Genomic DNA, 14,694 nt, shown 5'->3' with positions numbered 1-14,694 from the left:
ATGTGCTTTTACCCAGGAATAGTGCTGAGCTGATGGTTTAAGGTATTGTTATATGATGTCAATGTGAGAGCAGATACTGTACCATGTATCATGCTGTGGTTTCATAACACTTTTAATGCATTTTTTTACTGTTTGGCTTCAGGCATTTGAATTTGGAAGAGCTGGCACAAAAAAAAAATCAATTGGAAGGTTTTATAATAGGTGCAAAAATTATTCATATGGTAAGTCTCCTGGCTGGTCATTCACAGCAGCAGATCAAAGTTATTGCTCTGTAGGCTACAGAGCTGTGATATGCAAAATGTGGCTATCGTACAGGTGCACTTGGTCCCACAATGTGAACTATTTCATCTTTCTATGTTTTATTTATGTGTGCAGTACATACAGTTGGCTGTATCACACTGTGTCATTACTGCGTATTTTGCAGCCACAACTTAATGTAGTATGTTGGGACCAGGTTACTCTACATACTGTGAGTAAGGGGAGTCTTGTTTGATAGTCTAGTCTGATAGTTTGATAGTTATTTTAATAGGAATAAGTTAACAGTTGCCGGTTTTCCTTACTGTATTCTGCGAGCATTAACTGAGGACAAAAATGTAAACCTGTTTGCTACTTAGGACGTTTGCTACCGAATGTACTCAGAAAGAAGAACTGTATGCAGTGAATTCCCAATTGCAGGTTGGTCAGCTTACAGAGGTGTAGTTCCAGTAATAAGTGTGGTTGTCTTTGCCTGAATTATTCTCCAACACCAACTATGCAGTCCAGATACTTTTCTAACAAAATAAATCGTGCACCTCTTGAGTTTACCTCTCCAATAAAAACATGAATTCAATTATTATCTGTATTTTACTGTGCAAAGTAATTACAGGTTTTAGTATTATCATTAAAATTAGTATTTTAGTGTCTTCATTAAGCTCTATTTTTTCACCAATATTCAAATTAAATGCATCAGAAACTACAGTATACGTATGAGTTAGGGTGGTTCCACTGCAGCTTCTTGTTCTTATTCCAGCAGAAAGGGTAAAGACAGGTCATTTTTTCCTCTGAGTCAGAAAACTAGCCCTAATAAAGCTCTGTCATTTGAAATGTACACACAAAATAGCAATCTGTCAGAAATGTAAAGTGTCTGGCAAACAGAAAAAGATTCTTGACCTAAGCACTTCTGTGCTTTCTGCTGGTGTTGCAGGGTAGCTAATGTTCTGAGTATGTTGTGTTTCACTGTGTCTGCTAAAATAAGAGCTGCCTGCTACAGAACCAGAGTGCTTACACACGCACATGCGTCCTTGCCATGGGCTTGGGGTGTAGAGAAGCCCCTTTCACACGTGTCTGTGGGAATACAGGCCTCACATGACACGTTCGATTAATGACAAATAAGTTGGTAAAGAAAATGAGTATTAGGGAGGAGTTAAAAACAAAATGGTGAAGTATTTCTCATGTGAGACTGTTATTTTTTAAGCTGGACAAAAGCAGCTAAAATAGTCAGACCAAAGCAGTCTGCTGCAATCCCAGCAGGATTAGATAGATTGCCATAAAGCTGAAAAGGTCTAGGGAAACGTTTGATTAAGTAATTGTGTGGTAAATTTTATGTGGTGTTCTTCCAGTTTTCCACTGGTATTAACTTGTTTATTATACAGTGCTGTAATTTCTGCAGTGTGCATCACACTGTACCATGTGTTTAACATGATTTCACATTCTTTATTGTACTTCACAGCATTTTTTCCATGGATTACTTATATTTGCAACATCCACAGGAATTGATAGGGGTCACTTTCATGCAGCTCAGCTCTCATTAAAGAGTGCTGATACCCTGGGGGGCAGGAAGGGGGGGGGGGGGTGAGAGAAGGGAGCGGGAGATCTTGAAATATTGATTTTGTGTATGAATGCAGAAGCGTGCAAAATCTAAATAGAATTCATAGGGAAGTTCCTGCACTCCTTTTTTTGCAGTTTTTTGTGCCTTTTAGACATGGTTAATAATTAATAAACCTTAAACTATCTAGATTTTGGTAGCAAAATTTAAACAGGACTACAAAATGACAAAGAGCAGGAGCTGCACCTGCTTTTCTTTTTGCTGCAATACTCTGCAGTGAGTTATCTGAGATAAGATAAGATAGAGATCACTTTATTAGCCATATACAATTTATTGCATTAGGAATTCAACTTTGCACATACCCCAGCTTGTTCTCCATGAGACACACAGGGACACAGACAGGGAGAGAGAAGCTTGGGATCAGAGCGCAGGGTCAGCCATTGTACAGCGCCCCTGGTGCAGTTGGGGTTAAGGGCCTTGCTCAGGGGCCCAACAGAGTAGGATTCCTCTACCGGCCACAGGATTTGAACCGGCAACCTTCCAGCCACAGGCGCAGATCCTGGGGAAGGAGTTGTATCATAACATTTCAGCATAGATCAGCAACCTGCTATTGTTACGCTTTATTGTTGTGTGATGTACTGTATAGGCTAACCGCAGTCCCTTTTAAACTGTTCACTGAGATAGGTTGTATTTGTCTTGTCAGCATAAAATAAAATACAGCAAAAACATGGACAACCACAGAATCCCCATATGAATATCTGCCATTATGTTAGAATTAATTCTTATAGGCTATGTTTCTTTTTGTGAACAGGATAACATTCTACTTAATGGACTAGTAAGCATTACTTTACTGGGGAACAGTCTGCAGAAATGGAGCAAAATCCATTTTAATTTTTTGATGTCGCATTTTGTGAATTTTAGCACTTTGCTCTCTTTGCCCCCATTTGATTAAAGTGTAACATATTACATTAACTGTGCAAAGACAGTGCAATTCTTTTTCTTTTGCTGTTTTTTTCCTGCCTATGTTTTAAATGGTTTTGTTAAAGCATCCGTGACACTGTCTCTTCTAATGGGAGTAGGGGAAACTCAGTCGCGAAGAAAACATCAGTCCTGAAGGCATACATGTGGCATCTGCCATTAAAAACTGCACAGAGTTTTACTTCTTCACAGAGTTAAATACTCTGTTCATACAGTCTAAGAGATCTTCTTAATTAATGCATATAGTTAGCCCCCATAAACTGAAAAAAGGGATTTAGTCATGGCTGTTGCTGCAGATTACATACATACATATATATATATGAAGCTTAATCTTTGATCTCTGATGTACATATGCAAAGAATGGTTATGTCATTGCACTGTAAAACTGGCTGAGTAATGGGATGTAGTTATCTTCTCCTACAGTCTTTTTTTAAATATTTTTTTTATGTGAGCAGTAAAACTGTACAACAACATGTGCTGACTGGTTGCACAGACAGAAAATTACAAACATGTAATGCTGAATGACTTCAGCAGCATTCTGTTGTACAGTACCTATTTGTAAGGTAAGGTGGCACCTAATAAAAACAGTTGTTGTAAATACAGTACAAAGCTGAAGTATCTGTTCTTTGCTTTTCCCTTAAAATGTGATGTTTATAAGTAATCCTTGCTAATTTGCTTCCATTACTGCCCCTTCTGACCAATAAAATCAAGTATTCATGGTTGAATCTCCTGATTAAGAGACCATACAGGAGAGCAGCATTACCTTTTTAATGATATATTTAGGCTTCAGCATTTGCATTATTTTAAGATATTTTTAAGACTTTTAAGACTTGTTTCTTTATTCCAGGGCAGAGGTGGTGCTTGGGAATATTATAAAGAAGAAAGGCTGGAGGTAAGGTGCTGTTAAGATTTTCTTATTCCCTCTAAACAATGAGCCCTCTTCTAGATTAAGAAACCTGGCTGTTGTGGTGTGATGAGAAAGCCAGTCATTATAAATTAATAAAGGGAACAATTCCACTACTGTGTCCCTCTTTCTAGCACGCTGCTGTGAAGGGGGGATAAGGTGAATAATTCATGGAGTGGGTTTGGTAAGCCTCACCTTCTGCGGCTGCAGCACCCTATCATAGTGTCACCTGTCTTCCAAAATCCTTAGTGTGAGAGGATTGATGGCGCAAATTAGTTATTTATCATGAGCTTTCCTTTACTTTCATATCTGAGTGGGCTGACTGTGAAAAGTACATATACTTTTTGATTGTAAGTTAGCTTGAATGCAACTTCTAAGTACAGTCATTACTAATAATAACGTGAGTATATAGTTTTTACATGGGGCATTGGGGTGATATTGAAGGCAGTGCTCAAGCTCTTTACGTACAGGGACACACCGTAGAAACAAAAGGAGTTTGGCTGCAAACATGCTTTAATTTGAAAGTATTTGCTTTTCACGCCTTTTTATTTTCTGTCTATACTTTGTTCTTGTTCATGTTAATGTAGGATCTGCCGTTTTGGGACACTTGGGCTACAATGTGTGTGTCTTACAGTTCCTCATATTAAGGATAATGTACAGTTTGTGTTTGTGTGCTGAAAGGCGAGTGGTTGGTGTTGCCTGACCTGCAACCAGTCTGTTTGTGACTTGTCTGTAGAGTTACAGAGTTCAGTATGTGAGTATGAGTGAACTATGACTTCCTTGTGGTCATAAGACCTTGGTCATTTTATAGGCATGGCTTTTTAAAGGAATACTTCTTGTGATCTTATTATCCTGTTGTGGCAGTGAAGAATTTGGGTTGGGGGTGTCTGAAATAAAGGTTGCTATTTATAAATCCACAAGTAACAGGAACAAAAATCTAGGGTTAGGTGTTCAATTCTGAATCATTATATTATTCAGGATTTGTTAATCACCATCTGATAGGCTATTGCACATATTTTAATTAAAGAATTGTACAATAAGTGATTATATTCACTTATCACAATGTAAAGGCATATATTTTAATACAGGTAATCTGCTGAAGCTAACCTGAATTGCACCTATAAATCAGTGTGTCTCAAACTTTTCATGTCAGTTTTAATATGTTTTAAAATACAACTCCCCTTTCTCCCAATTGTTATCAACATGAATTGTTTATTTCTCTCTTCTAGACGTTCCAGTTTGGTCATCACCACCAAGATCTTTTGGGGCGGAAAGTAGGTGGAATTTTCTGTCCTGGTGAGGGGGGCCCGGCTCCCTGTGGCACGTGTGGGTCAGAGCTCGAGCAGAGCCTGTGGTGTGACTCCGCAGTGCAGCACTTTAATAAGCTAAATGAACAGCGGGGAGCAGCAGTGGCTGATTGAGGGCTAAGAATATCTTGCATTTGAATGTGTTCGAAGCAGAGGGGGAGAGTCCCGCTCATGCAAGGCAATTAATGAAGAAGCACGCTGAGGAGTTGGGCTTCAGAGGCTTCATAATTACCTGTGCTTAACCAGGTTAAGTTCCCCCTCTGTGAATCCGCTGTCATTTGCATTGCAGATCTCACCACACGAAGTCTTTGCAAAGTTAATAGTTAATAACAGAGACAGTGGGTCAAAAATAATTGCATTATCTCTTTATACATGTATGTATTTACAAGTCCATGCCCCTCCCCCCCCACCGTGTGATTAAGTAATTATTAATTACAGACAGAGTCCAATACACAATGGATTTGGAATACAAAAAGTCAACCTACCATTGCAGAAATCACTGTCTGTACCCTTTCACTGACAGGTTTGTCTTGTGTAAAGCGTCTGATTTTCAGGTATTTGTGATGATAGTTATCACAATCTCTTTATGAATTGGTGTTTCAGAAGACTTTCAGTTGTTACAGTATGTCAGCCAAGTGCTCAAAGTCAATCATGGTTCCTGACTGGGAGAGGTAAAGGCTTTTACTTTATGTTGCAAGTAATACATACTGTAAGTGCTTAATATCCAGACTTAATACAACACACGTTGCAAGTTTCTGTCACAATGTGCATTGTAGAACAAAGTAAGTAATCAAAAGCTCTGTGGAAAAGGCATACTGTTCCATTATTTGTGGTAATAGCTCTGCAGTGTATGAGTGTTTGTTTTTATTCTGTTTTTCAGAGCAGAGACTGAAAGAGGGTTATCCAGAAAGCATATAATTGAAGGTAGGCTTTGTACTTTGGTTTAAAACCTCATGTGTTGCAATGTCCTCCTAATAAGATGAATGTAGTCTTGTTTTGAAACACAAGGGTGATCAGAAGGTTGTTTTTGTACATGCTGAGTGCAAACTCTGATGTACGTGTTATTGTTATTGAAGTGGAGCTTCATCCCAGGACCTTTCATCTCATCCAGTCCTTAATTTAAATGAATTCTATAAACACACTTGTGACTGTGAAGAGGGCTCTCTATCATGGGTCATAAGAAGCCTAAGTTGGAAAAGCAGAGCTTTGTATCCAGACTAAACAGCCTCCCGATCCAACAGAAAATATTAGTGGGGCCAGCAGGGGGTGCTCACCCTGCAGTCCATGTGGGTCCTAATGCCCCAGTATAGTGACGGGGACACTATACTGTAAAACAGGCGCCGTCCTTCGGATGAGACGTAAAACCGAGGTCCTGACTCTCTGTGGTCATTAAAAATCCCAGGGCGCTTCTCGAAAAGAGTAGGGGTGTAACCCCGGTGTCCTGGCCAAATTTCCAATTGGCCCTTACTAATCATGGCCTCCTAATAATCCCCCTCTATGAATTGGCTACATTACTCTGTTCTCCTCCCCACTGATATCTGATGTGTGGTGAGCGTTCTGGCGCACTATGGCTGCCGTCGCATCATCCAGGTGGATGCTGCACATTGGTGGTGGTGGAGGGGAGTCCCCATTACCTGTAAAGCGCTTTGAGTGGAGTGTCCAGAAAAGCGCTATATAAGTGTAAGCAATTATTATTATTATTATTATTTCACATTCCAGTTTAAAAAGCCTTCGTAAGTGGCTGCACTTCAAGGGTTTTTTAGAGAGGAGCCCTGGTCAATAAAATGTTTTTATTTTATTAAACAAAACATTTCCAGGTCCACAGTCCTGCAGTATCATTTAAAAGGTGAAATCCAAAACTGCCAAATCCAAATTTAAAGAGACTTTTCTAAACAAGGTTTTGTCTCTTTTTGCAGGTCTTAAGGCTTCACTGGAGCGACTGCAGTTAGAGTATGTGGATGTGGTGTTTGCTAACAGACCGGACCCCAACACACCCATGGAAGGTAGGCTTGCTAATACCGTATTTTCTCCCTCTACCTCTCTTTAGTGACAGACCTGAAAATGAGTCATCTCAGCTGACTTTGCTGGATTTGCAGCTATGTTCAAGAGGCTGCTCCACGCTTTGGCTGAGATAACACCCACACTGCTCTGCATCTCCGCATGTTGGGATCTTTCTTGGGCAATAAATTGCTGGACAGGGTCATACAGCAGATCACTACCACCCCATTCCATTGTCCCAAGTAGCTTTCAACCACAGGTTTTCAGAAGCACTGTAGTCAGTATTCGAAAATGCATTGATTATCCTTCCTTGTAACTTGTATAAGTTGAACTGATAGTACAATATTGAAATTGTGAATTTATTACTTTTTAAATTGTACACATTTAATACTTAAATTGTACGCTAGCTTCTTGAATGTTAAGCTGAATTGTGCGGAAAGTTGTGGTGGACTAAAATAAACATGCTTACCTCACGATAAGCAGTTCAGAATCCCACAGGTTAACATCACCTGTGATAGACTTTCTCCCCTCTCCATGCAAAAACAGCAATTATAATTAATAATAATAGGAATGATAAGTTAAATGTTTTTGGTTTAAAAATTTGTGGACTGTTTTTAAGAAACATGCCTTAAGATCAGATTACTTTACTTTTTATTCAACAAAGTGAATAAAACATAAAAAATTCAGGAATACAGTGGTTCAAGTTTATATTCATACTGAAGCCATAGTAGGTAAAGAGGTTCATTTCATTGACAATATGGCTGTATCTTCCCTTAGAATGTGATTCTTTCTTGGCTGCTCTGGGGAAATTACTGGCAATCACTGAACAAAGATGTTAGAAGAAAGTTTTAAGACACTTGAAGGCTTTTATCATGTTTAGGATCAAGTCAATTAAAACCTTTGTTTTAAATCCACACTTAGATATAGATACGCTCTTGTAAAATCTTTTAAGGCTATTATGTGACAACATGGCAGGTGTTTGTCGATTCTAGGTAATGAAATGTTAAAGCTGGCTGGGTTATAATCATACTCGGCAAACAATGGTAATGAGGTCTGCTTCGATTAAAGTGTAACATTCCAGGACTATTATATGCCGTGATTTCTAGTTCCTTGCTGTGCATTCGGCCTGGTTCCAGAATTTTACCTGCAGTTTCAGAATCCACTTCGGCCTCGACATTAACAGTGAGTGGATTCTTTAACCAAAGGCAAGTAGGGATGGAGTGATGAGTCCTATTGCAGAGCAGTCTGATCCAGTCCAGTTTATACTGGGGACAATGCACGCCTGGGCTTGCCAATGTGAAAGTGAAAAAAAGCTGCACTTTTATAAACTTATAAAGCTTACCTAAGGCCATACACAAAAGTCAGCGGTGCTTCTTTTGTGTTCTGTATGTTCCAGGTTTTCCTTTTATTTCAGTATGTGTACATACATATACTATACATACTGTAAGCGTGCTGCGGATTGTTTTATTTCTGTTGGAATCACGAACAATACAAATTGCACTTAAAATATGAGTTGTGCACGGCTTTAAGATTTTGTACAAGTACTGTATGTTGATCAATGCATATAGCTTCCCTGATTTGTTTTTCGAGTATTAGATTCTTACACCTAGAATTCAGGGTTTTCTTTGTTTAAAAGCACCTGTCCCCTGATGCACGCCTGTTGCACATGTCATGATGTGCATGTGAGCCATTTGAGTGTTGAGAGACTGGGCTGAAGCGTCTGTGAGATCTGGGTAGAGCCTGGGCAAGCTGGTGCTGCTCTGCAGTGGGACTGGTACTGTACAGCTAGATGCCATTCCCTGAGATGCCATTCCCGTTAAAGCTATAAACTATGGTCTTTTTTCTAAATCTTTTTTTGTCACCAGGAGACCCATTTAACACTTCAAAGTCAAGAACATTCATCATAGAAGGTACATGGTACCCTCAATCCAAGTATTGACCACCTATCTTTAAAGGCATTTTATGGCAGTGATTTATTTATTTACTACTGCTCCCATTCACCTGCCCTTTCCTGTTTTGGAAGAACAACAAAAATAAAATCCATAAAATGCTTTATTAAAAAACAGGATAGTTATCATATGTTGATTGATAAGTGACAAATTCTTGACCTTTAAAAACATCTTGCAAGTAAAATTTGGGAAGAAATACAAAATCACAATTTTAAAGACCTGATCATTCATTCATTTTCCTTCTTTTGTTCTTTCAGCTCTTGTTCATTGCTAGATTACTCTGCCACTATTGAAATGAACATTTCGCTTTGTTTTTTTTCATATACTTGCCATATGTTTCTTTTATTTGCTGCCAGTAGGGCTGCATTGCTCAAAGTACCCTATTTGCTTTCCTGGGTTATAATGCTGAATGAGTAGAATGAGCAAATTGCAGCTTCTTTTATTGCCTGCCTTCATGAAAACTCTCCCACAGATCGTGATTTTTTTCTTTTTTTTCAACCTGCTTGCTGCTAGAATCCCTGCATTTGCTTCACACTGAAGGAGAGTTAGGCTGTTTGCTGATTACAGGAGTCCACTCTCTTCTGTTCCATATAATTACCCAATTATAACGCTTACAGTAATTAGACCTAAGTAAACAATCACCAGAGATAAAAGTGAACATTGTAAAGATTGATGATAACATTAGTTCACTTATTGGCGTACTTTGCTTTGTCTTATGTAAATCAGCTTTGCATCAGTCTTTCTGCCGCGAGTGATTATAGCCATTTCCTGACAAAGAATGTCTTTTCACGGGGATTGTTTGAGAACATTTTGGTTCTAATTTGGATTCATGTTCTATGATTGACCTTGGAAGACTTTGTCCATCGTGCATTGACTTTCTGATCACATCTTGAATTTGCAAAGTGTGTAACTTTTGCCCACATGTCTAGATTATACCAGAGGGACTTCTCCAATTCTTTACTAATGGCCACCTGTCAAAAGAGGACATCCTACTCATGCTGTGCCAGAGATCTGTCTAGATCTAACCAGAGTCTCTGGCTAAACACCACAGACTTGGACCTCTATCATGTCTAGTTCTACTTTGTTAAAGATCCTTTCACTATAGGGTAAAACCTAGTCATACTGATTCTCTAAGGTCAAAACGAACAAAAGAAGCTTCAGTTGTCCCCAGTAATGTGACATCAGCAGAATTTGTTTTATCCGCCTTCTGAAAAGCTCACAGCAATTTGTGCCAGAAACACTGCCTCGTGCTCCATGGCTTTTAGATCATTGCCAGTGAGTGCAGTAGTTGACACGCGAAAGACATCCAGCTGTGTTTATAATTGATTATCAATTGCGTGCCATAGCATTCTCTTTCTGCACACTGTACTGTGATATAAAGCATGCCTGCAGTCGACCATCTGGGCTTAATGGGCCCTGCCCAAAGTTACCCTGTGCTGTTTCACAGCCTCACAAGGAGGGAAGTCGTCTTCTCGAGATCCTTTCTTTTTCTGCTGTGTAGCATCTCTAAAATCCTTAGAATTATTCAGACGTTTAGAGCTTACTCATCTGTTTTTCTTTCTTTTCCTTGTGATTTCACCATTTCTTTTTTCCATTTCTGTTCTTTCCAGGAAAACAACAGCAAATTTTACAGGGTTTTCAAGCCAGTTGCAATGAAGTGTTGATTCAAGTGATCATTCCCACTCAGAACAGCTTGTACACACAGTCAGAACTTACAGTGTACTTGCAGAGGTTGAGGTGTCAGCCTTGTCCAGTCCGAGGAGCAGTGTGGGTCTTTCTAACTGCACTACCCCAGTGCTGTTGTGTCCCCCCCTTCCCCATTCCCTCTCTGCTTCGCTTACAGAACTTCTAGAGATTCCTCATTGTGGTCATCTGCTCAAGGTCATCATAAACTCTGTTGACAAGAAGCAGCTTAAGAGTGAATGCATCCCACAGCTTCACCAGTTCACACACCTGAGCGTTTGCCTTACCTGACATTCAGCTGTCCTTTCTCATTACACTTGTCTCACCTTTCATGAACACTTCAAAAGATGAAGTTCGTCTCCCGTAGCTGCTGGAGTCCCATAAGTGACGCACAGTGGCACTGGGGCTCTGTGGTTTTTTTATGTGCTACTCTAAAGCAAAACTACAGCATTCATTCAGCCTTTCTAAAATGCGGACCCCGACTTTGCACATAACAAGCTAGAGGTTTGCTACTCCAAGACAAAAGAATTCAATGGGCTTTTCTGTTTAGGTGCAGGCTGAATGATGTTAATGACAGATAACAAGTTAGTATTAATTCCTACTTTAGGGAACATTCCTTTCGGCAAGGTTCTGACAGCTGTAAGGTTCGCTACTGCGCCTCTGACAGTGACCACAGCAGAGCTTCTTCTCTCTTCTCCTCCTGACACCACTGCTTCATTGCTGTTTGTTAAAGGCTGGCCTTGGTCACACAATACAATTTTTTTGCAAGATGATGGCTGATGTTACAGCACCTCCCCTCCTCCCATGTCTGTGTGTTGGTGCTGTACTGTGAGTGTTGTCAGTGCATGTGTTTGTGTGCTGCGTGCTCTATCCTTCCAGCGGCAGGCTCTGCCCTTCTCAGAGTCTTGCTTTGCTTTGTTTTTGTGTTTCTTTTCTCTGTAGCCTTGTTTGTGCAAGCACCTGCATGACGTAAGCTAATTTATTAAAGGAGCTACTGCAGAGCTTTATTCACTAATCTTGAACTTTCATTCTTAAGCTGGATAAATTTCTATTTGTGTTTAGCTTGAAAACAAAAGCTAGTATGTAGATTATCACGTTGCTGTTTCTTCAGGGAATATCTCTGGCCGTCTTCTCTGACTGGAGAGCACTTCCTCTCAGGAGACTTCACTGGCCGATGTGCCAATTCAGCTGTCTAAACGGACATCTTATTGCCATTGATTTATCAATTGCCTGGTACATAAACAGTTAAAGTATAATGATTTGGTAACGCTAGCTTTCTATTGTAAACACTATAGGTTTGTGAGTAAGGCTCTTCACTTCTTAAGAACTGAATTAAACTGTTTTATTACAGTATATACTATATATATGCATGTGAATCTGCATATCTAGAAAATTCAATTTTTGTCTTGATTTCTATGTTTAAAATGTGCCATTGTGAAACCATAAGGCCATGTTTGGCATTAATTCTTGCACACAACGTGGGTTATTTTTTATTTCCCCCATGAAAAACATTCCTTCTTAACATTCAGTGCTTAAAAGTTTTTTCTCTGTTGAAAAATAACAAAATAAAAAGTTGGGAGAATTTATCTGATCATTGCATTTAAGGCTCCATCCACACACATTATGCAACTAAACAACTAAACAACAGTTAATACATTATTATATACATTTAATATATTTAATATATATATTATATAATATATTTATTATCTACATTAAAAATAGTTGTATGCATACTGTTGTTTAACTGCCTAATGTTAGTAAGATATGACATTTTATTATTGCGCTTCTGCCTATTCTGATCTTTAGAAAATAAAATATGGTCAGCACAGTTTCCTTCTTCTCAGCTTGTTCCTAGAGATACATCTGATCTGGTCTCATACTGAGTGACGGTGAACTATACAGTGCTGGACTGGAGCAGCTTGGGAGATCTCAAAACCAACCTGTAGATCTTAATAGCTAGAAGTGTGCTTTATAGAGGCATTGCCATGGGTGGAACAGTCTGCTATCTTTGCTTACTTTGGTATATATCAGCACAGATGCATACATCTATGCCCCAGCATGAGTGAACATACCCCAAACCAGGCATTCCTGGTTGTCCCATCCAAAACAAAGGATGTAGCATGTTTCTGTATGTTATCTTCAAAATCCTTATAGTTTCCCATAGTTCTGTACAGTTGCACTGTCATGAGCATAAATTAGAAGAACAATAAGATTGAGGGGAATACAAAGATATTTTCCAAAATGGAGTGATGGAGTTGAAGGGATGACTGGGTAGTGCGTCTTTTCCTGCACCTTTTTCAACCCAGCAGCCTTGTCCAAAGAACTGTATGTATTTTATGTACAAGAGGGATTGGAAACACATCTATAGGAGATGTGTGCCTTTTGGCTTTTAATTCTAATTCTCACCTTGTGATAGCCAAACCTTTTTATTTATACCAGCAGAGAAAGGAGCACATAAACATTCTGGACATTCTGGAAAAATTGTCACATGGTGCTGATGTACAGTATTGAAACCTTGACTTTGCCTTTAGAATGGCTGTAATAGGGAAATGAAAGAGGTTCATAATTTTCTGTGCTCTGTCAAACCTGAATCCAGAACTTTGAGCTCAATAAAACTCATTTCTCTCTGTTTTTTATCTCTTTCTTCTTTACATTCTCTGTCCTTTCCCTGCTTAATTGTTTCCGTGATCCCCCTTTTCACTTTCTCTGTTCTTTGCTGCCTTCACCTACCTCTCAACCCTACATCTTCTCCTCCCTCTTTTCACTCCCCCCCCCTTCTCTGTATAACTCTCGCAATGTTCTGCTCATCTTGCTCCATCTCTCTCTCTGCCTGCCCTGGGCCTTCTGTGTTTGCTCCACAGAGACAGTGCGGGCAATGACTCACGTCATCAATCAGGGGATGGCCATGTACTGGGGCACGTCACGATGGAGCTCCATGGAGATCATGGTGAGCTGGCTTCTCGTTGGCTTGTGGATTGTGTCATAGCAGCAGGTGATGGCAGGGTTTCATGGTACATTCACATGGCACTACAGCTGTTTTGTAATACAGTTTACAGTTACACCAGGATTTTTGGTGAAATGTTTTACTATTGTGGAAGCACACAGTGAATCATAGGAAAGAACTGTGAATGCATGAAGGTAAATTGGTTTTCAGGTGACAACATCATGACAAAAGTGCATTATTACTATGCAGGGACCATAGTAAACTTGTATTAAGAATCTAGCATAAGCACCGGAGCAGAAAAAGACACACTGTTGTTTTCCCTTGGCATGACCAGACTGAATCAGCCCCAGTCTCATATACCGTAGTTAAGGGTAATATCACTCTGTACTTTTTTTTCAAGTATTACTTTTTTCACAGTATGAAAATGGGTATTCCTAATGTTTGGTGATCTATCAACTTTAGGGAGAGTGTCATATTCCAGTGATGTGTCATTCACCAGTGTTTACAACACTAGATGTTTTGCTTGTGTGTGCCATGCCAGTGTCAGCCCAAGCTGCCCAGAATGCACTACTACCTAGAGCAGTGTTTCTCAAACTGTTCATCCTAGGCACACTTATTTAGGAAATTAGCACACAGCCTCCCTTCCTTCACATAACCGTTAACAAACAGGAACATTCTTATGAATTTTATGAACCCTGATCTATTTCAGTGGCCTCATCCTGGCAGGAATTGACGGCAGAGAGCTCTAGTTCAGCCTCTCTCAGACATTCTTCATTCTGATTTTTATTCTGTCCATCGAACTTGAAAACTGAAGATTTAATTCTTTTTCTCATACTGTATGTAATGTTTCCAATATTCCAGTGCGTACCTGTTAAAGTCTGAAAGCAAATCACTGTCCTGCTTCACATTGGTTGAAAAACACTGACCTAATAATTCCAAATTTGAAATGAATTCCCACATACTGTACTGTACCTGTTACCTTCCTATAGCAAAGCCTACCAGAACATGTTTCCCTGAGCTGAGAAAGTGTGCAACCTCATTTTAAAGAGTGCTAGGTATCACTCTAAATTGTCTTTGGGCAGGCTGAATTTAATTTGGGATGGGTCACAAGCCTTAACAGTAAC

The 14,694-nt window shown here is 39.5% G+C and overlaps 1 protein-coding gene across 6 annotated transcripts in view; it reads left to right on the top strand.

Moving 5' to 3' along the window:
* Positions 1 to 14,694, top strand: part of kcnab2a (potassium voltage-gated channel subfamily A regulatory beta subunit 2a) — a 141,069-nt gene that overhangs the window by 112,026 nt on the left and 14,349 nt on the right. For all 6 annotated transcript variants that reach the window (XM_088617487.1, XM_088617489.1, XM_088617488.1 and 3 more), the window contains 5 exons: positions 3,630 to 3,674; positions 4,916 to 4,960; positions 5,874 to 5,917; positions 6,910 to 6,996; positions 13,488 to 13,573. In XM_088617487.1, the coding sequence (XP_088473613.1) occupies positions 3,630 to 3,674; positions 4,916 to 4,960; positions 5,874 to 5,917; positions 6,910 to 6,996; positions 13,488 to 13,573 (307 nt within the window). The remainder of the gene's footprint in view (positions 1 to 3,629; positions 3,675 to 4,915; positions 4,961 to 5,873; positions 5,918 to 6,909; positions 6,997 to 13,487; positions 13,574 to 14,694) is intronic.

The sequence above is a fragment of the Lepisosteus platostomus genome, chromosome 23, assembly GCF_059453375.1.
Source record: "Lepisosteus platostomus isolate fLepPlt1 chromosome 23, fLepPlt1.hap1, whole genome shotgun sequence".
Lineage (NCBI taxonomy): Eukaryota > Metazoa > Chordata > Actinopteri > Semionotiformes > Lepisosteidae > Lepisosteus > Lepisosteus platostomus.
The sequence above is the reverse complement of the archived record's forward strand: the minus strand, read 5'-3'. Positions and strand labels throughout refer to the sequence as shown.